This window comes from Embiotoca jacksoni, unplaced genomic scaffold, assembly GCF_022577435.1.
Source record: "Embiotoca jacksoni isolate LCO1_2020_lvr unplaced genomic scaffold, fEmbJac1.0.p SCAF_8, whole genome shotgun sequence".
Lineage (NCBI taxonomy): Eukaryota > Metazoa > Chordata > Actinopteri > Embiotocidae > Embiotoca > Embiotoca jacksoni.
This window is the reverse complement of record NW_027185436.1, coordinates 17,155,358-17,178,766: the sequence shown is the minus strand read 5'-3', so window position 1 is coordinate 17,178,766 and position 23,409 is coordinate 17,155,358. Positions and strand designations below refer to the sequence as shown.

Genomic DNA, 23,409 nt, shown 5'->3' with positions numbered 1-23,409 from the left:
TAATATACTGCAAAAACCTTATCAGTAAACTCAAATTATCCACAGTCGACTTGCATGTGCAATGTAACATAAACATATGCCTGCGAGGTGTAGACAGATGATCCACACCCTGCCAGTCCATCTTCAGAAAAATTCAACCACGTCAGGTTGAACACACGCTGGACTGCAGGAGAAGAGGTCTGCTTCAGGAGTCCCTGCTGGTGTGTCCTCAGCGCCTCTCCATGGGTCTCACTCTCTGGCTCCGCTTGGCCCTGGGCAGTAATCCCTGGCCCCCTGTGTGTGCCCATCCGCTCCCCCTGCTCTCATTAGTGCAGTGTTGGGGCCTGGGGAGCTTGCAGGCCTGGGGAGCCAGCCTGCTGCTCCCCTCCCACTCTCCTTCTCTCTCTCTCTCTCTCTCTCTCTCTCTCTCTCTCTCTCTCTCTCTCTCTCTCTCTCTCTCTCGGCTGGAGTAATGAGCACATAATCAGCCTGGCTCCCTTTCAGTAGCAGCACACCAGAGGGGCCTGTGGGCACCTGGCCCAGAGTTGGGGGGTATGGCCACAGCGGGGTGTTTCACTCTCTATCCTCTGTACCCAGGGTGTACGCGGTACCCAGTTTTAGAGTTTCCCACCCAACATCAAATGACCTTCTGGTCACAGGTCACCAGATAAAGCATAGCAACTTCCTCTTTTAGTTCACGAAATGAAAGCTGTTCCACTTTCAGTGAACTTCCCTACCTTTTACACAGCTTTAGGGAAGAGAAAGTATTGCATGTGTTCGAAGACAATAATGTTATCTATGTAATCTCATATTCTTCTGCTGTTAATTTAAGTGTTAAGTAATGTTTGAGCTTTACCATTCAGTTCAGTAAGATAGTAAAATATATTAGGGATGGGGCATTTCAAGCAAAAACATGATTTGATATTGGCTGGGAACTGTTCAACTATTATTAGAAGACACCCCTCCCTCCCTCTGGTTGCACGTACACACACTCATACTGAAAGAGAGACTCACTCATGCTGTAAACCTGGGCTCAACATATGACATCAAACTTTGAAAGGCCTTTCACAAAACTGTTGATTAGTGACTTTGGCTATCATCTTGGAGATGAGGTCCATTGTTTGCTCTGCACATCTCACATTAAACTTACTTTGTCTAGAAACAGCGAGCCAATGATTGTTGATCTTTGGATGGACCGTCTGCTCGGTGCGTCACTCTCAAATGACTGTGAATAGCTGTGGTAGACTTACGAAACGCTAGTTTTACCTGCAGAGTTTGTACTTTGTCATAATTTTTTTTGGCACACAACTTTTTGATGGTTGTAGTCTTTTCTTGTTTCTGCTGTTTGTACCGTAGCATCTAATCTCGCACATTTTACTTGCACCTGGTAGCAACGCGTTATTCTTCTCCACCTTTTATTGCTTAATGGTTGTAGACAAACAACTTTTAGCTGCATTATCGCCACCTTCAGTAATCAATAATTAATACCAGATACTGGTAAAAACAAAGGAAATAAGATTTTTTTTTTTTTTTTTTATATTTAAATGACTATTAATTTTTTTTAAATCATGATCCTTCCCTAAAACAAATCTCTTATTAAAATGTCAATGTATTAATTATGCTAACAACAGTATAGAACCTGTATAGGTGTAAGTCAGCAACTAATTAGAAGTTCTTAGATACATTTAAAAGGATTTGATAACATGTAAATGCATGTGGCAAAAGACAAATGCCTCAAACTTAAAAAAAAAAAAAAAATACATAATAAGGTTTGAAAAGTGAAGGATATCTATATCTATTATTCAGACAGTTTTTGAGAAACATTTCTGTCACATAACAGTTTGATCCCTCAAAGTTTCTGTCTTTTACATTGTTTCTGTCTGTATTGACTTTTCTGTTTTGATGACATTCAAACAGATAAAGACCAAACAACATAACAGAAAGCTTAATAAAAAGGAGCTGCAACTACAGAAGGACAGAACATACACAATACAATACATAATAGAACTGAACCTTCGTCAATGTGCTTTAATTTTAATTGCTATTATCTCACTCATTGTTTAGACTTTTTCTAGTCATTGTTCTTCCTTGTCATGTGGACTCAAACATTTCATAATGTCAGACATTGGCTTTATATCTCAAATAAAATCAGTTCACAATAACACAACTTCACACAGTGGCTTCTGTGTTTAAGAGAAAAACCAAAAAGGGTCACTGAGAGGTGAGAATTTATTCAAATCAAATATCTTTAATCGGTTTCCATTGAGACATAACTCAATGCTGCTTTCCCATGAGCAAACCATGTCCATTTCACAATTTTCCATTGACCGCGCTCAATGAGGACTTTGTTATATGCATTTACTTTGATTATAGGATCCAGCAAATCAACCACAAACTCAGCAAGCATGTCTGGTCTGGATATGTAAGGTCAGGGGCCTGAGTCACAACGACTCTTTTTACTAGAGAGTAGCGACGGTGGCATTCTGCTTAATGCACTGTTTCAAATGACTCCCTGAACCAGAAAACACCCTGATACCATCGCACAGGTGAGATGCTACATAGATGGTCGAGGCCCCACGTTATCTCATGTTTTCAGTCCCAAACACGCATCCCTCACCAAACAGGTCTGCTGAGGCCCCGCATTGTCTAACCAGAGTGAGACACCATGATGACTAGTTCACACCTGTGTGGGAAAAATTCAGGAATGGCCAGGAGGATCGAGCTTGAGAGATTTATGGTGGAGGCTGAGTTATTGTGGTAAAGACAGACAGACAGACAGACAGACTGTTCAGCAGCTTGGCCTGCGGGTGCTGGAAGGCTTGTGGTGGGAAAATGTACATGGATGGATGGGAACCGGTAGATATGCATGTGCACTAAAACTAAATGATTGTGAATAACTAAATTTCAGTGATAGTTTGATTAAGCATTTATATGGCTCACAGTAAACAGATTCCCCCAATAAGTTTACATGATTTGTTTGATAATTGGGTTAATGTCCTGTAGGATGTAGCCTGGAGGAAGCATCTTATTAGTGCCACAAAATAAGAGAGGCTAAATAGTGGGACTCGTACACACTGGCGCTCAAATTAAGAAATGTATTGCTCACCAGAATTTTGTTTTGTTGTGTGAAATTCTACTGAAAAGCTTTTTTATTCCACAATCTTTCTGATATATTCACTGTTACAGTAATCTAATATTTGTGTGAATGACTGATTATACTAAGAGCCCTGACTGCAAATTCTGTCTTAACTCCCAATAACACTTTAGGCGCAGCTTTTCTGGCTTGATCTTAATGATAATAATTTCTGTTTTGAGCGTTACTTACTAAATGCCCTGGTGTTGGAGAACGAGAGTCCTTTAGTCCAGATCCGGGAACATCCAAAAGAGGCCATTTCATCTGCAGGTACTGCGGTTGAGAGAAAAAGGGTAGAATAAACAACAGAACCACTACACGGTATACATGCACAGTAGAAAAGAAACATATACAGAGTTTAACAATAAAGTTAGTATATGGAGACAAAATGGAAAAATATAAGTCTAATGTACAAAAATCACTCTCTGATACGGGAGTGGGCGGTCCATCTTGTCCTACAGTGTGCAAAAGTGGTATGAATGGTGTCAAACCCGCAGAGATCCCCAGCACAACACTTGTAGGAGACCCACACTGCTGCTGGAGTCGAGACAGTGAGTTCTAGCACAGGGGAGAGGAGGAAGAGCGATGTGACCACAACGGACTGGTGGAGGACTGTGAAATTGCCGTTTGTCAAGGAAAAACAAGAGGCCAGCTGTGGGCGCCCATCGCTGAGCGGGTGGGAAGAGACAGCTGGAAGGAAGCCCCATGTACAGATCAGCCTGAGCCGGGGACTCTCGACTATACGCTTCAATTCTTTTGGCCTTTTGACCTGAACGTAGCCCCTCCTCCTTCAGTACACTATTTTTCACACATGTACCAAAGTAAGGAGCTGTGTGGTAGCTTCCTCCTTTTTTGGGGGAGGGGGATTCCTACCACTGTTTGCCTAATTATCACTGCTGCTCATCAAATTGCCGCTGTGCCACAGAGTAAGAGTTGTGTGATTTCCTGCTCGAGACAACAAGCTGAAAATTTCTTGCTTTTCCTTTTTTTTTTTTTTTTTTTTTTTGTCTTCCAGCAGTGGAGATAGCATGAAGCCAGAGCTCCAAAAGCCCAGCTCAACCATCTGGTTTATGAATCAGTTTAAATACCGGCTACAGCAGCTTGTCATGCGTGCGGATTTTCTCCCTGGTGCAATTTCAAATTAATTAAAAGGGTTTTATATTATAAGCAATGTTTTGCTCAAGTAGAGCAGACACATAAAGGTATTGTAGTTCATTATTAAAGTTGCCTTTTGGGCATAGAAGTGTATTATGGGTTGTAAATTCTGCCAGAGGTTGTTGCACAACAGAAAACTGTTATCATTCTGCGTTGTGTACTATCGTTATTTGCATAGCATTGCACTTGTGAATTCCTACGCACAAACAGTTTGACGTCCACCCAGCGCAAACATCTGGTGAACGGAGAAGACGATAAATAGTATCTGACACTTGGAAAAATGATGGTCAAAAACCAGTTAAAGAATATATGCAGAGCTTTGTCTACTTCTCAGAAGCTGGTGCGGGATAAATGACGACAAACAAGCAAACTGGAGGAGTCATGGCATTCAGGTTTTGATTTTTAAAACTTCATTCATCACTCAGGGTTTGTAAGGAGGAAGGAAGCTTGGATGGCTGTGGGTTAAAAATGGAAAAGACATTATAGCAGGAGGGGGGAAAAGGGAGAGGAGGGAAAAAAAACATTTTCAGGAATGAGTTTGTCGGAGCAGGCAGAGGGTATTGTTTCCTGACAGCTGGGGTCCAACAGAGCACCAAGGCAGGGGGAAGGGGACCCTTTTTCCCTTCGAAAAGGGGGGAAATTCTTGGAGTTGACATCAGCCCTCTTCATTTTCACTATACTGCTTAAGGCTGAATCGTAGGTTCCAACTAATGGGCCCAAGTCCATACAACTGTCAGGAGGCAGTTGCTTTTAGAGGCTGCTAGCTCCCTATTGAAACTTTACTCGTATATGGTGCCTAATGAATGCTACTCTCCGGAGAGAAAATCCAAAACAATGCAGTTTTCTCTGTCTAATCTATGTCAATCATGAGTCCTTCCACAAATGAAACTAGCACTATTGTGAGCGTTTGGTGTAGCCCGGCCGTGCCCACCCCGGCTCTCCCACCCGATCCATCCCTGAATTTGACAGCTTCTGCCAGGACCGAGGAACATGCCCCCAGGCACTTTTTTTTTCTGAGCACCTACTTTTCTTTTAATTGCCTGTATACCCTGTGTAGCAACTGTTCACACACACCCCGAAACATCCAGCCAGGTAATGCCAACCGCACACTGTCACATTAGCTCCAGTCCAGACTACTCGCTAACACACGAGAGGGGAGAGAGGGAGGGTGTTTGCCTCCGTGAGTTGTTTCAGGAAACAAAAGGCGAGGTATTGTGGGCCATGCTGCTCAGCAAAAACTTTCTCAGTGTGACAGTGGAAAAAAAAAAACAATGTAAGTGTCAGAGAAAAAAGTTTGGACAGTGGAATGAGAGCAACATTTGAAATGGATGATTTGAATAGTTATGCCACAGCTTAAGTGACATTAGATGTTTGTACAAGATTGAAAAATCAGATAAACTAATACCAATTTAACTGCGGGACATTTAGTAATGCTTTACACATGCCCTTATTTCATTAGAAACAAACGCAGACATATGGTCAGGGCTGTCAGCAATGCCTGTTTCAGCATGGGAGCTGGAAGCTCTGGTAAATGCCCTCGGACAGAGTACTGAAAGAAATGTGTATCTAAAGTTTAGCTGATCCATTTTCGTAGCTCTCTAATTGTCTTCCAGCCTTCCCCGCTGCCTCCAACACTCAGAATAGACATCAGTAGGATGTGCTACTTTTACAGGACCCAGATGCGACAAAGGTGGCAGCGATGCCACTGAAATTTTCCAAAAAGCTACACTGGAGCCCTTTGGTTTTTTGAACAGAGAGAATACAACATATGCTCTGGGGCATGTGGCCTGCCAGAGCCGGGTTCTAATTGTTACATTGCTCTCGGAGAGCAGAGGAAAACACAGCCAAGAGTCTTTGTCATCTCTGAAGTGTGTGGTGCCATACTGCAGGCCGAGATCAGAGCACTGAGGAGAGACAGATGTCTGGACATTTGCTGTCAAACTAAGTCAGACACTCTGCCAGGGACAGAAAAAAAAAATTCCAAACTTTGTGAGCAACTTATCTGTCTACTTAACGGTTGCACTGAGAAGTCATATTGAATGTAAATGTGACAAAAAGTTGTAAAAGAAAAAGGAGATTCCTGATAGCAATTACTTTCCAAAACTGATAATGTTATCGCATGATTTGGCCAGTTGGATTAACTCAATTAATCAGTAGCAAACAATGAGACAAACAAACAACTAAAGGACCGAATATGCATAAAGTGGCGGCTCAGACGAGGCTTGACAACTGAAATGGCTTCGCCCAACTTGCAGTGAATGGCAGAGCAGCAGGAATGCCTCCATGGATCGCCCGGCAGATAATGTCAATCACCGACTGTGTGGAGAACCCCTCCCCATTGTTTTCTTTTACCCCCCAACAGAAAACAAATGGGCCACACAGCTTGCTGTTTAATTACCGTCCCCAACCCATATGAACAAGACAGACAATAACCCCGTCAGGTCTCCTACACAACAGGTCCTCCCCGGTTTGCTGCGCCAATGTCACCTGCTCATGCGGGGCTATTGACACCTCAACCTGATCTATGCATGAAACACAATTAAAAGCTTACAGGACAAAGACAGTGTGATAAGTAACCCCCACCTTGTCTCTGCGTTTGCATTAAGTCTCATTGTTTGCCAATATTACAGGTAATTACATTGACAATTCTTAAGCAAACCTCAGCACTCATTGTGCTAATTAGTGTGTAATTGATGGGGAAAAGACAAGCAGCTCAGCCGGTCAGACCGGCAATGTGCGATTGTGCCACTGGAATTTTTCTGAATGGGGATCCTATTGTGCAATTCACTATTAAGTGCATATAAGTTATTAATTAAAGGTAAAGTTAAAAGACCCAATGAGAAAGAAACAAAATAGAGCGTAAATGGACTACCAGGGTTTTGAACATTTAATTCATGCAAATGAGTTTCATCCACCTGCATTTGCATGCAATACAAAAATCAGTCACATCAGGCACTCACGTAAAAAAAAAAAACTTAAAAAAAAAAGACTTTTCTTCCTTTTTCAGCTCATTACTTGAATTTCATCTGAAGCCTACTCTCTCGGTTTACATTGTATTAACCCTGCGGAGCCCATGATGCCGCAGTGGAAATAGCATGCTGCTAATAGCTACCACATTTGAAGTGTCCATTAGCCCATAGAGGAATGAAGTTAAGTGACTATGACAGGGCACTCCCTCAGTTTGCCGGGCTTCTATTGTGACCTGGTCGGTCGTCCTGCACTCTTATTCACAACCAGTAGAAAAACTGGGTCAAAGGTCAGACATCCAGAGTGCTGTGGTTTCTATGGTGACGTGGCCTATTAAGGCCAGGCTCATTGGCCTCTTAACATGCTCTTGTACACAAAAGAACTATTAGTGCAAAGACCAGGGGGGGGGGGAGGGGGGTGAGGAGGGGAGGCAGCGCAAGGGAGGTCCTAACAACACAGCTTCAAGGTTTTTCCAAGATTTCCAAGACGGTTCCTCAACGCTGCTCCATCCACGTCTATATGGAGCACTCAGAATTTCAGTTGTCTGTTATGGGGAACATATACGTATTTCAGAAGTATGTACTGCATGTCTGCCAATTTATTACTACAAAATCAGAAAAACAACACTTGTATAAATTGTTGTGTCGATAAGATATTTTATACTCAGCTTTAAAATACTGAATGAGAGATCCTGTCACATGACTACAGGACTACCTCATGTATATTCTGTGCAAGGCCAAACTGGCCAGCAAACCGGGTTTATTGGAAAAGTCCTTGGAGTGAATTTACTGCTGTTTCAGTAATAAAACAGCATTAACAGAACACAAGGCCAAGACAAACCCCTCCTAAAAAAGCTTCTTTAACATTCTGCCCCAGTGAGTGAGCTGCGACTTCAGCAGGCCTTTGCATTTTTGCAACTCAAGCAATTATTTGTCTGAGAGTTTGTTTTCTTTTCTTCCTTTGGCATGCCATGGTTCTGAGTTATTGCTTCCTGCATCCAACGCGTTACCATGGAGCTAATATGAGGGTTTAAATGAAGCTGCCATTGTTCTCGGTCGTGTCTCGTTGACTTTCAGGTAATTTTAATCAGACAGTTAAAGGAAAGTGAGGTTACAGTTAGGAATAAGTGAGTAATTTTGCTGCAGAGCACAACAGCAGGTCGCGTAAAACTCACTGTGTAATTAAACACAGGAGAAAATAATTATGCATCTGGTGAGAGCAAGGCCATCTCATAAAGAGAGAAAGTAGGGTGCGAGGCTATTCAAGTCAATTATGTGAAGTCAGTTATGTGGTTTCCCGTACCTGGGAGATCTGCTTTCAATTGTCACAAACTGCTCCCCCATAATGTCAGTGTGATCTGGTGTCAAGACAGGCTACACCTCAAATGTCAAAGCCGTACTCTTCCATGTCCTGTGGCATTGTTTGCCCAGTCACACAGGAACACAAGTTTTTTATTGTTTGGGGAGTAGCCCCGTTTCATTGAAATTCACAGCTGTAAACGTCTGTATAATTAACTCCAGAACACGAGGTGGTTACCAGAAGTTGGCTGGATGTTTACAGTAAAGCTCGACTTAGAAATCAAATGTGTGTGTCAAACCTACGCCAATGACACACAAGTGAGACCTGGAGTTTTCATTTATGACCAAACACAAATTGACTGGAGACAGCATGGGTTACCAATATAATACAGCGCTTTTCTTGCCAAGGCATTTAGGAGGCAATAATAAGTCCAGCATGCACCCCTCACACTGAACAGGGCAAATACCACAGCGTGGTAATCACTCCAAACACACAGCAAAAACTTAAAAATAATCTTTTTCTCTTCTTTTTCCAGAAATTGCAGGTAAATATTTACCCCAACCCTCCGACAGTAAATTTGAGTACGTCTGCTAAAAGTGTGTCTTTTTTTTCCCTGACAGGGTACAGTGGGTGATTGTTTCCCTCTCTTTTTTTTAATTTTTTTTTTTTTTTAGCTTTGCTTGGCTCTTTTTTTAAACTTCCTAAGAGTGGCTGACGGAGGCAGGAGAGGCAGAGAAGCATCTTGAAGGGAAAAAGTCAGTTTTGAAAAACTGAGGTGGGCATAAGTGGGTGTAGTGGAGAAGGCGAGAGAGAGAGAGAGAGAGAGAGAGAGAGAGAGAGAGAGAGAGAGAGAGAGAGAGAGAGAAAGAGCCTAAATTAAACACATTTGTTTCTGCTCTCACATACCACAAGTCTTATGAAAACAGAGGGCTGATTGTGTTCACTCTGCAAGTCCACCCCCCTCCCCTACCCTCCCCTCTGTCTCTTCACCACCACCCAGCTCCACTCCACCAACCCCCTGTCCTGAGCAGCAGCAGCAGCAGTGGCAGCAGCAGCAGCAGCAGCAGCAGCAGCAGCAGCCCCCCATCCCCAACACACACACACACACACACACATATATATATGTATATGTGTGTGTATATATATATATATATATACACACACACACACAGCTGCCTGCAGATGCCTCCTGTGTTTGCTCTCCGAGTGCAAAGGCGCAAATCTCCCGGCCCCTGCAGACTTCTGGGCCCTGCCTCATCTCAGTTTTTACTACCTGACATCCCTATCACCCCACTGCTATAACACCGCCACTCACCCCACCCTCAGTCTCCGTCAGCCCTGTTAGACTCACACACACATACACACAAACACGTAGACGCATTCAAATGCCACAGGTATGTTTCAGCAGTCTGTTACGCACAGACGGAGAGGTACTGTTAGAAAATGAAACCCACAAAATTTACAAAACGATTTTGAAACATTGTATGGGGAAGATGATAAAAAAGTGGTATGAAATCAAATGGTCTAAAGGAAAAATATTTATCTTATCTGCCATTTTTTCAATTCTAGCCGGCTGTGACAAATAATATAACATAATTTTCCATATAATTGTCACATTATGTTTTCCATGTAGTGTCTTATACATATTCAAATCAAATTAGAAAATAAGTATCTCCATAATATGTGACACAGCACAAAATTACCATGACATTCCCCAGGATTAGTTATGCGTATTGTCAGCAGACTGCAGGGAGGTCTGGACGATTGCCAACACTTTATATATATATATATATATATATATATATATACCTGAAACACTTGTAAAAGTCATTTCCTTGCAATCTACAGGCTTCATTTTCATCATGCTGTGCGCACATGATATTGAGTGCTAAATCACAATCGAGCGATAGGCTCGGCTATAAATTCAAGTCGCGTTCACATGTAGGGCTCCCCTTACACGTCTGAAACGTTTTAAAGAATTCATTTTGCAGTCAAAACATATATTCAGGGTGGGAGAAGAAAGCCTATAGAGAAATCACAAGGCAGGATGAGGTTGGGTCATGAGGTCTTCTACCTCTTTAAGGTTCATCAGGTCTCTTGAAACCAAAACAATGAAGTAGGAACATAAGGCAGGCACCATCAGTGGCTTTAGAATATGTTTTTTTTTTTCTACGTCAATGTTGAAGAAGTTACTGTTTACACATCTTTACATCTTTTTTCGGAAAAAAAATATGTTTTTGGAGGAACTTGCATTGATTTAAATAGACTTTAACAGTTTTTGAAAACTGTCTCCATGACATTAACCAGACGTGAGGCATGAAGGCTGGACATGCTGTATAAAACAACGTATACAGCTGCTGCTATCTTTCAGTTTCAATACAACCTAATGAGAATGGCAAGGTGATTACGATCAGGGGCTGCTGTAAATATCAGATTCCCGGGGACAGACTTTAGGAGAGGCCCCTTACAATTACACAGTATTCAGGAATGCAGAGCATGAACCACAGAAACATGGAGCTGAAGACAAAATGTTCACATCCCGGTTATGAACATGAAGCTCGCACCAGGCGACAGAAAAGGTTTCATAAACAGAATATTTTTAAAAAGTAGGAAAGTTTATCTTCCAGGAAGAGCTGTTAGTGCAAGGGCAGATCCTGTGCCACAATGCAACAAACTTCTACTCAATCCAAACTGCACACTTCTGCAAACAATTAAATGTTAACCCAAGGACTGTAAGCTGCTCAGAAAGAGAGAGAGAGAGGGAGAAAACGAGGAGGGAGGGGTGACTGGAGAAAGAGAGGGGTGCTTGTGCACAATTACAGCAGGGATTTATGGCCTGAGAAACAATTTATAAATCACAGCGCCTGAGCTAATGTGCTCCAGATTGTTCTCCATGCAGCTGCAATTTTGGTCCGCGTGAAACGGCATAATAAACCTGGCTGGAGGACATGTTTGGGTGGTGGTGGGGCAGGGAGAAAAGTTGAGATTGTGGGTGGGGGCTGAAAGTTTCGAGGTGTTTTGAACAAAGAAACTGAGAGTTTCTTTCTTTTTTCTTTTTTTTTTTACAGGCTGTGTGTAGATTTTGCTGAGGTGCAATTCTTGATTGTTAATGTCGACAGAGGAGAGAATAGGAAGGTCTTAACAGAAAGTATAGCAATATGTACTATCAAATGACGCAAATAATCTCAATTATAGGTTGTTCTCTGGCAATAATGGAGAAACACAGTAGCTGGACAGCAAAATCTAAAATTTGAATAACAAGAACTGTGACTGAATAATTATGAGTTTCCACTGAGAAACAGTTGAAGTTTCAAGGCCAAAATCTTGCAAAGGTTTATGAGCGCACTGTGAAATAGTGAACTGTGGCCTTATAACTACACTCTTGACATAAGTCCAAAATAATTTTAGGTTATAATCAGAAAAGACAAATGTTGCAAACTGATCCCTTCATTGTGGCTGCAGGCTGATGTGGAAGAAGGGATCGGATGTGCTGAGGGGAAGCCTGGGCTTTTGTGGCCACTCAGCCAACTGGCCCTGAACCTTGACCTCTAACCCTTCACCCAGGGGGGCCAAACAAAGCTCTGAGTGACATCTGAAACTAGACACTCTGTGGGGAGAGAGTGTCTGGACAGGACTCAAATAACCCCATTAACTCTGCAGAAAAGATTTATGGCTATTTATTCTCCCCACTGCAACGTTTCGAAAGCTAAAGAGTCACACAGATCTGTCAAAAATAATCAAGCAATTAGAGGTGTGCACCAAGTTTTATCTTATTTACTTGCCAGTATCTCCAGCTTGCACGAAGTTAGGCAAAAATGCTCCATAATTAACAACTCTTGACGAGAGCTGTGATTAGCAGTGATGCACACATATGCCAGCAGTTAGTCTGTAGCAAAATAAATCCCGCTTAATATGAACAACATGAGTCTATCTTCAGGCACTAAGAGACTCACTGATGCATATTCACCAGCACCTCTGACGGATTCTACACAATGGATTATGTAAACATGTCTGGCATTAGTATACTGTAAACAAAAACAGAGAGAAAAGTTGATGGTAAATGTGCAGCGGTGAATGTGAGCCTCCATCGCCAGAATGCTGAAAGCCACTGTAGTATTTAAATCAGGCAAGGAGGGAGGAAGACTGGGCCAAGCATTCTGTAGCTCAGCTGTGAGGCTCTAAGCCGTTGCCCTAGGGTCTTTGTCCTGCCTTTCAGGGCAAGTCTGAGGTAGTCAAAGACCCTATTCATGACCGGCGCTCCCCCTGCCAACACACCCATACAGCCCCAGTCAAGTCAGCCGAGAGCTATAGAGCCTTCCCATTTCACACGAGAATCAGACCTGCCCCTAAAGCCTGCTTCAGGGATTTCCAATAGCCAGCCCCTCCAACCCATGTACGAATCAAACAAAAGGGCTCCTTGGCCTACTCCATGTCATATAGGCTTGATTAGATCTTTTTTTTTTTTTTTTTTTTTTTTTTTTTTTTTTTTTTTTTCCGAATGTAGCTACTCTAAATATGAAGCAAATAAGTCAGTCAAATTTGTAGGGATTTGGTATCTGGCCATGTAAATGGAGTCAGGATTAAACCAGCGGCGGTGTTGAGCTGCCATCTGACCCCGCTACGTCCATCATTATCAATCTGATACAATTTTCACCTAACGCCAAAAGACCACATCTCAACAGAAGTGACACTGAAAGCTCACCCAACACTGAGTATCAAATGATAAAATCACAAAGAAACCTAATCATGCTGCTTATCTGAGGGCAGGCACAAGGGGAATCCCACTATCACTAAAGAGTGTCTTATGTCTGCTGAGCACAAGGCCCTCAATCATAGCCATTACTCACAACTAATCAAGAACATTACCTCATAATTTAAAATTGAGCAGATAAGGTCAGCAAAGAGCGATATCCTGTGGCTGAGGGTTCTATGTGAAAAAACTTCAGCCCATCCGAACTTTCTGCTACTTCGGCTGTTTGTTCTAACAGGATCCACAAGTCTGCCCCGAGATAAAGAGGCTACACATTTTAGATGACTTGTGCCTTTCCTCGGCTTTAATCAAATTTGATGCTCTGCAGAACATTGTGACTTCTTAACAAGTGCAATTGGTTTATGAGGGTAACTGAGGGGAAGACAGGGGCACCCAGAGGTTAAGTTACTACCAATACGCAGACAAGCAGCCTGATCTCATGGGAAAATTGTACGTGTGTGATATTTAATGAACAATTACAGATTACATGTACTCATCTGGCCTGTTTCTTTTTAATTAACCATTTATCGAAAACTTCTCAAACCAGGTCAAAAACTGTAGCCTGTCTCAAATAACTTTGCCTAACGTTGAATTAAAAACAACAACCAAAAAGCAGTTTTACAAGAAATACTGCATTTTTGTATGAAATTATGCAAACCAACAAGAGACCATCACTGACACTTTAAGATAATGGTTAAACAACAGTTAAATAGCACTTCTAGGAAAAAAAACAGTCATGCAGTGTAGATGCCTGATCTTGTAAAAAAAAAAAATTCTCAAGCCCCCTTTCAGGCTCATCTCCTCTAAGCTTGTCTTTTCCCATTACAACTAACCGCAGAGTAACATGTGTCCTGCTTATATACAGTGAATGTATTAAACATGGAAAATTCCCCGTGGCTCCCTTTAAGATTTATGTAGTCAAACATACGATACATTGGATACACTACTTGTTTTTAGAGGCAGAGCTAAATTCGGATTGCAGATGGCACGTCGGTCTCATCAGCAACATAATCAGTTACAGCTGTGAGTCTATAGAACAAGTTCTGTCTTTATTTATTTTTTTTATACTGTGGAATAAAATAAATATCCAAGCTGCAACTTCTCATGAAAAAGAGAGAAAAAGATATTTGCTTTGTCGGAAAAGTAATCATCTGCATAAATTACAGTCAGCCCAATCAATCATAAACAGTTTAATGTAGGTCACACGTGTATGCAGGTGCACTGTGTTGACGTGACATGTGTCCGTCAGGGGACACGAGCCGCACCGGCAGTCCAAACCTGCTCCACCGTTACAGGGACAAACTCGGTGGGAAACTGATTTATAACTTCAACAAGAAGAACAGCTGCTGTGCTCGCTGTCAACTAACCTCATCATGGAAGGATATCCATCCACTTCTTAATTTAGTATGACCACTACAACCTCACTGATACGCCACACATACTGTTTGACATGGCCTTTAACAGAGCCCTGGGCAGAGAGAGAGAGAGAGAGAGAGAGCATTTATGTGCCCTGTAAGTGAACTGAAGCGAGGCCTGATGTAAATCTTAGTTGTACTGATGCTGCATGATCTGATATCCTCCTGCTGCTTGTTGATTGGGCTGTGACTGTAAGGGAATGGTGAGGCATTGTGGTAGACGGAGGAGAAGCTGTGCTCTGTGGGAGACAGAATCCCTCAGATAAGTGAGTGCCTCAAGGTCTGGAAGTCGGCCCACCTCGGGATAACAGGCAAAGGAATAGCAGCACCCGTATCTGCCCCAGTTTATGCTCCCACCACTACATCTCATCAACAATCTCTCCTCCTGCCTGCTCTCTCTCTCCCTCTCCTGCTGCCTGCAGTGCTTAAACTGAAAACAGCTGCTTGGAATACCAGACTGATGAAACCCTGTTTAGAGCTTTTTTTTTTTTTTTTTTTTTTTTTTTCTTCCTTTTTCTTCCTGCTGTACAATCACGTTTTATTAGCATGGAGCGAAACGTTTAAGGTACAATTATAGAGGGAAAACATTTTTTTATGTGCGCTAAACAGTAGTGGTTATGGGTATGAACGGGCCACATACACTTACTGTATATGGGACAGTCCCATAGACGGTTTACTGTCCCGCTACCCTCTGTCTACCAGTTAGATACAAGTATGGCTGCAAGTCAGTATCATTTTCATGATCAGTTCATCTGAAAGTTTTACTGAAGTGCAATTAGAGATGGGTACCGAACTTCGATACTTTTTATCACACGGGCCGAATTACTTCAGTACTATCAATTATCAAAAAATTAGATCTCATTCAGTACCAAATATTAATACCTAAGCTACATCCACACTAACACATTTTTCTTTTAACTTTTAAGTTCACACAGGAGTAAATCTCATCAGTGTTGGTGAACCACAGCATTTTCCATCCATGGGCTCTACTCGAAAGGCCCGCCGACATCCTTTAGTTTTAACTTATGTAAGTAAATCTTACATTAAAACACCTTGTTTTTTACTCTTTCCAAACCATTTTTGGCCTTACACCTGTCTGAGTTGCCTGCACTGCAGTGACTGGAAGCTAGCTTTCATTTACCGATAGCATGAGAGGCATTTAGGAAACATCAGTGAACAAGTGTCGTCAAAGTAGTGGTACTGGTATAGAAATCTATGAACGATACGCAGCCCTGAAAACAGTTTTGTAGAGCTGAAATGACTAGCCAATTAAATAAGTTGATCAAACAGCATAAATTCATTTTTTTAATTTGTTAGAAGTCACTAGTGTCAATATCTTTGGGTTCTAGACTTTTCATCAGACAAGTAAATGTGTAAATATGTCACTTAGAAATATAATGTGCCCTTTTCACTATTTTCTGACATTTTATAACCCAAACCATTAAAGAATTAACCAAAACAACTGGATCATAAAAATGATTTGAAGCCAGAGTATCTTCAAATATTTTATTTAGTCTAACAAACCATGAAGCACAATATATTCAATCTTTGGTGCAATGATCTGACTCAAAAAAGAGAAGCTACAAAGAGCTCGTGTTTAGATTTAATGAATTTTTAGTAGATTAATTATTTAGAGTTTCAATCCCAAACAAAAGTCGTTTGAGGACAAATTGTTTCAGAACTGTGGTCAACTGGGTGTGAATGTGACTACCCTCCTTACAAACTCAGGTCCCACTCCTCCCCTTGCACCAGGACTCCAGGTTAATACCTCAGAACAGAAAACCAAACATGACTAAGCTGGTACTCACAAAACACATGATGCATGTCTCCACCTCCCACTCCTCCATCTCCGAGAGCTTTCATTCACTGCAAACACTTTTCGTTTTTTGATAATGAGCAGCTGCGGAACAAAAGCGATAGCAAGCTTTGGATTGCCAGTGCTTCAACCTCAGCCACCTTTTAATAACTCCATCCTGCCATGATCATCCACAAAGGATTGCATTTGTTTGAAAGTAGAGGCCGGACATGTAGACATGAGCAGCAGTTTCCTCTCTAAACAGGAGGTTTTTTTTGTTGCTCTAGATTGTTCCATGGTTGACAACACATCTAAAACTGTTTCAAAGCTAGAAAAGCTGAGACTTTGGGGAGAACTCAGGTGTGTTAGAGATGTTCACCTTCGGCTAAATGTCTCCCAACTTTAACACAAGTTCGCCCGATTTTTCACAGGGAAATGCAATGTACCAAGCTGCAAGTAGCTCTGGCCAAACATAGCAAATGAGAAAAACACATAAATTGATAAAAAAAACATTTGCACACATATTCATCTTGGCACATCAAAGGGATTCATTGATGTCGCTGAACATGGGGAGTCTGCGGCTGGAGAGGGGAGATGTTGGTTATCCTTTCCTCAAAGGGTGCTGAGATGCTCCTGATGGGCCCCGGCGCTCGAGAAGCCAGAGAGCGCTATAAACAGAATTTCTAATGCCAGGCGGGCGAGTGGGTGGGTTAGGTAGTGAACTAGCAGCCGATGGGGTAGCGGGAGGAATTGACGCCAGCTCATGCTTTCCACAGAGACCAGAGAGGGAAGGATACAGACCAGGACTGACACCATTTCACACAGTTCTGTGCGAGTGATGTTAGGAAGTGAGCATGAGCATCCATGGTCTGAAAAGGAAATGCACAATGCCAGATGCAAGTTCACATAAAACCCCCAAAAGGAAAGGTTGTCTGCGAAGCTGCTGGAGATTATAAAAAGTTCTGACATCTAATGATTTGTTGCTTATTGGTTGGTGAATGGTTTATACATGTAGAGGCACGTAAAGTGGAACATCTTATGGTGATATAATCACAGCTACAAACTGCTTTGGTTTGTGTTGCACTAATTAAACCTGACCTTGATTACCCCTGTGCAATATAAAAGTAAACGTCAACACATACAAGTGTTGAAATATGTAACAAATTATACTGTAATAAATTAAGATTTTAATTTTAAAACACTCTCCCCCCCTTTAAATTAAAAAAAAAATCATGATAGACTTAAAATTTCTTTTTTTTTTTTACTAATTTAATTCAATTTCCTCAAGCCAAAGCAGAGTTCATTATCAAAATGAATCACTCCAGGCAGAGCTCTCAGCCAGCGATGGCATTGCTGTGATTGCTGGAGATCTGTTTCTAATTGAACAGAGCCACCAAACTGATGTAGATGTGTTTGCCTTTGAAGGAAAAAATATTTTAAAAACTCTAAACCTAGTCAAAAAATGTTAGCTCTGTTGACACAGTGCTTGGCTGAAAAAATATTTGCGCGCCAACATTCAGGAATACAACACTGAGGGTTGTCAGAATGTGAGCCCTGCACACTGTTCCCTCTGTTGCAAAATACCCACACAGCCTCACCTGAGCACCACCCCCCCCACCCTCTCGTCCTCCCTCCAACCCCTCCCTGACACTCACAGAATTCACAAACGTGCAGCATGCATGGTTGCATGTTCACACACACACACACACACAGAGCAAGGTGAGTGAAATGCTAAGTGAGCCACCTGATGAAAAGACACCTCCACACAAACAGGCTTTGCTTATGCAGGGAGAGGCCCTTTTATTCAGCGGGACAATGTCTGTGTTGACTTTTCTTTGTCTGCACATTTTTAAGCACCAAAAGCAACAAAAAGAATGAAAAAAAAAAAAAAAAAAGAAGTCAGAGAGGCATGCAATCGAAGCCACTGACATGTTCAGACTTATACAAGCTCCCCATTCATATCTCAATCTCAAACCATTTTCTATTCAACAATCATGCTCGGGAGTTTGGAGTGTCCCACCACATATTTGATGAAGATATGTTTGAGCTACTAACCTCGCTCTCGCTTACTTGTCACCTCTCACACACAAGAGGCATTTCGCTCTTTAGTGACAACGATGATGATCTACGTGCTGAGTTATCTAAAAATGCTGATGAAGCTGACAAGAGGTGGCGTCAAGCAGAGTGTGTTCACCAATTAAATTTGGCACTACAGAACAATACGAATTGACAAACAATGAGCTGGATGTTGTCTGGCTGACTTAATAGGAAAAAAAAAAAAACACAGAGCTCTGGCCCCTGCACCCCGCAGCAGGCAGAAGTCTGGTGGAACATCTCTGCAAACATAAAACCTCCTCCTCAGCTCTCGGTGGATTACAGCGGAATGTCAGCTCTGAGCAGGCTTTAAATCAGTTATGCTTGGCCCTCAGGGGAACTCTGTGCTGATCCCATGTAGGCCTGTCTCTCATTGCTCATGATAGGGTTGCCACATCCCAATTCTTTTTTTTTTCTTCTTTTTTTTGGGGGGGGGAGGGGAGTTCACACTTAAATCCCTCATCATGTAACACATTGCGGAGTAAAATTACTGCATGATAACTCTTGAGCAACAACTCGTATCTATTCTATGCACAGATATGCATTATGCAGCTTCAGAAAGCCTTATTATCACAGAATAGTACTAAGACCAGAAGGGGGAGTTGTTACTGAAAATGCAAAACTGAATGCCTCACATACATCTGTAATTACAAAAATATTTACAATGTGCTCAAAGTTATGAAACCACAGCACTCCACCTGGAAACTGCACATTTTTTTGCCTGCTATTAATGATCTGCTTTGAGAGACATAACTTTCATGTGTCTCACACTGCACAAGCACAACCGCATACCACCCCACGCTTATAAAACAAATCTGTCAGTCCCAGCAAGGCTTTCCAAGCCACACAATATCGTAAAGTGTTTGCAGGCACCAGAGAGGTGACAACACACATCCACCTACCCTGTGAGCAAATTTTTTTTTTTTATTTTTTTTTTTATCTCTTGAGCCAATCAGCATATTCCACAGGATGATGATGCAGGATAAATGTAACTGTAGAGCTCATTAGTTGAATGAAGTTGTTGTTGTTGGGGCCAGACGTGTGCACAGCCCACTGGTAAATATCATTGAGAGAATCTGGCTGTATAGAACTTCATTCACAGGTGTAAACAAACCCAGAATGCCAGCCTAAAAAGGTGCTAAGTGGAACCTCTCATCAATCACACTCACTCTAAGCCCCGAGCGCAGTGCAATATAGAGACCTTAAGACGACTGCTAAGTATGCCAGCCATTGTCTGCCTGCTTGTTTTCTGCCACACTGATGATTGACACAGTCAGCTCACTTTGTCCCATTGACCTCATTCCTCTTCTTTTTTTTTCTAATATGGAGGATTGTACCTCCGAATTCAAAATCCCCTCCAATTATTTGTTACTTTGCCTCAAGCAACAAGACAACCATTTTAATTTTCAACTTTTTTTTTCTGGACAAAAACACAAGGGAGTGAGAGGTTTTCATACCAGAGACACATGACAAAACAAAGCGGGGTCTAAATAAGAGAGCGCTAAACAACTAACGACTACTTTCGATTATTTTTCCTTAAAGATATCACGAACATCTACAAACGTTTCCTGCAAAAATCCCTCAGAAATAGCGCAAAATATTACGATTTAATTATATTCAAGCGTGTTTTATCTCTTCCTGATTACATTATTATTCCTATGAAACTCTGGTGGCCAAAACCAACAACTGAGACAAACTACAAGGTGGCATGCATCACATGAGGAGAGTAGCCATTTAGTTAATGAGCCCCAATGGAGACCTCCAATGAAGCCATCAAGACTGCTCAGAATAACAATGGTCAACTAACGCCTTTCTAATTGAATGGAAGGTACAGGGAGGCGAGCGGAGTGGGCCTGGAACAGTGAAAAGGAGACAAAAAAAGGGAGGGGTGGGGTGGGAGAGTAGGGGGATCTTTTCAGTCAGATGCCTGCCAGGCCTTAACGAAAGTACTTGTTTTTTGGGGGGATGTGACAAGGCTTGTGGGGAGGGAGGGGGAGGGAGGGGGGGGGGGGGTGGACGAGCTCGGAGGAACACAGCTCTCCAGCAGGGATTATTTCAAGGAAGTTTGCACAGCCCCATTTAAAGTGTATTTAATTGGCTACGATTCCTAATATTGTTGGCTAAATTGCCTAAAATCGTGCATGTTTGTTTGGAATCGGTCTTCACTGCCACTGCGTAGAGCATGTGCTTTGACCTAAGCGTGGGATTATGTGTCTTCATTAGTGACGGTTGCATCATTACTAACTGGCGTGAAAGTATTATAAGGTCTGAACACTTCCTTAACAGACCACCATGATACAATGTGACATTTACACCCAGACAAACTGTAAAAAATATAAATGCAACAACAGCCAACAAATCAATGCAATGATCAGTATGAAAGCCAACAAACAACTAGTATGAAGCCACCATGCAACAAGTTAAGGAATCATTGCAAACTCTGCATCAACAACACTTGCTCAAGACTGTCAACCTTATCTAGACATTAAAAGTATCTGGATAGCGTCTGCCATGGACACTGCAGCGAAATGCCTCCCTTGTGTGCCTTAAGGGGGGTATTACATTGTTGTTACTGTCGGCTACAACTTCGGGAACAGCCTTCACCCTTGTAGGTCTAAAATACGCTGAGATCATAGCATACATAATGAAGAAAAGCCTCCTTTAATACAAAGTACAAAATAGAGTAGGCTAACTTAAAACTATATTGCTATTTTTTGACAAACACATTCACTGCACGGGACAATAGAAGCCCCTATATGAGAATAATAGCGATAGCGTTTTTGATAAAACCAGCTTTAGTAAAGCAAGGTCACTACATAATGCAGACCCTGGACAAGCACTGCATTTCGGGAGGAACTGTCACAAATTCTTCCAAAATTATAAAGAATGACTGATGAGTCTCAGCCTTGTGCAGAGCGAGAAATTATCGTATGCAAGCCTTTCGCGAGGGTTGGTGGTAGGGAGAAATGTATATCCCTAAAAAGAACAAAGAAGTAGTTAGTACTCCTTGAGAGGCCACTCGGAGGGAATATGGCGGTCTGGCAGTAACACAAGGAACTTTTACGCACGGCCAAAGTTTTTGCAGCGTGCGAGAGAATAAAGAAAAGAGAGCAGTGAAAAAAAAATAAATCCAGAGGGACACTTACTGTTCGTGCACTGGGAGACAGTGAACCGTTGGATAGGTACGGATTGGTGAGGTCTGGGATCATAAGAAATGGGTAGCCAGGATAGTGAGGACTCTTAAAAAAGCCACCATCTTGCTGTCTTCTCAGTGCTGCAGGGATAAAGAAAAGTCATTCGTTAGGGTTAATTCAAAGCACAAAGCGACATAATTTCCAGTTGTACTATACCAAACACCGAGGGTGGTTTGTTTTTGTTTTTTTTATGATTATTATTATTTGTACCTTCACTGAAGTAGTCTCTTGTTTTCTCATAACTTTCTGAGTCGGGTCTCGTTTGGGGGCGCCTCTCTGCTGGCTAGAAGAGAGATTGTACACGGAGTGGAAGAAACTGTTGAAACTTTCAACACCAAAATCACGTTTCTTTGAATGCTTACAACTGTGAGGAACATTTCATGCGTGCAGCACACTTACCTCTGAGTCTGACGAGCTGCTGTTGTTTTCCGACTCGTTCACTAAGGAGGATTTCACATCATCCAAATCCCTTTCCGCTGACACATTTTCGGATATCTTTTCCTCCTGTTCCCCTTCGTCTTTAAACGATATCATTTCATCGTTGGCCCCCAAATCATCCCCACCACCGCCGTTCAGCTGTGGCATTTTCGCAGACCAGTGGATGGTGTCGAAAAGGAGGAAAAACAAACGCAAGAACTATCGCCTTTTTTTTCTTTTTTTTTTTTTTTCTTATCGGATCGGTGTAGTCCAAACGAGCCGCTGGAGTAGTAAACTAACTACAAGAAAATGTTCATGTTTCAAAACTCCCGTTTCATCCTCTGAACATGATCCCGTGGTCCATGGTGAGTCTTGTGATAATAATCCACAGTTCAAATTACAACAGTGACGCTGATTGAAAAATATCGATGAATATTTGGCGTCGGTGGCCGGATGCGCAGCAACTTGGCAAAGTTTCGCCTCCTTCGCAGCTTGTGGACAACTTGTGGTCCCTGTGTGTCTCTACTTTGTGTGCTGCTGAGGAATGGGACTTTCTCTCCTCCTACAGAGTCCGGAGACCACATAAACTACAGCCCAAGCGACCGAGAGGTTACTCAAGAACAAGCAACACGTCCGATTTCATCTCCTAATATCCATCTGTGAGAAAACAATGGTTCAAGTAAGAAACGAGAGAAAAACACGACGCGGTCAGGCTGCGGGTTTCTTCACTTGTGACTCGCTTGTTTTCCTCCAAAACCGACGGTTTGCTCTCTTCTTCAACAAACCCAAAGTTCATAACTATATACGAGAAAAAAAAAACACAGTGAAAAAGTATTTGTTTTTTCAAATGGTTTCAGCTGGACGTGGTCGCCTTTTCCCTCCACATTGCTGCCGGGGAATGCGCTCCGAAAACTACTTGGTTGTTCAAGTGGAAGAAAAGCGCAGCCCGTCCGTAGAGGAGGAGTTTGCGCTGAAAACCGACACTTCATTCACCACCACGGAGATCAGCTATTCTTAACCCTCAAGCCACCAACGCTCAGCCATCACACAAACCAGACAACGAAATGATCGAGGGCATATAGCCGGCATGTAAACAGAACATTATTAGCATTATTGTTATTATTATCATTATTGATGGTGTTGTTGCAGAAATTATGAAAAGGAAGAGTCATTCTACCTGCCACTGACTGTAAACAATTCTGCATTTAACA

At 42.1% G+C, this 23,409-nt stretch overlaps 1 protein-coding gene across 3 annotated transcripts in view; it reads right to left on the bottom strand.

Annotated features, from left to right (window-relative positions):
- tcf7l1b (transcription factor 7 like 1b) overlaps positions 1 to 23,105 on the bottom strand; it is a 34,480-nt gene extending 11,375 nt beyond the window's left edge. For all 3 annotated transcript variants that reach the window (XM_069178241.1, XM_069178242.1, XM_069178243.1), the window contains exons 1-4: positions 22,181 to 23,105; positions 21,992 to 22,064; positions 21,734 to 21,861; positions 3,305 to 3,385 (exon numbers count right to left, since the gene is read on the bottom strand). In XM_069178241.1, the coding sequence (XP_069034342.1) occupies positions 3,305 to 3,385; positions 21,734 to 21,861; positions 21,992 to 22,064; positions 22,181 to 22,366 (468 nt within the window). In that variant the 5' untranslated portion in view covers positions 22,367 to 23,105. The remainder of the gene's footprint in view (positions 1 to 3,304; positions 3,386 to 21,733; positions 21,862 to 21,991; positions 22,065 to 22,180) is intronic.
- Positions 23,106 to 23,409: the final 304 nt, after the last annotated feature.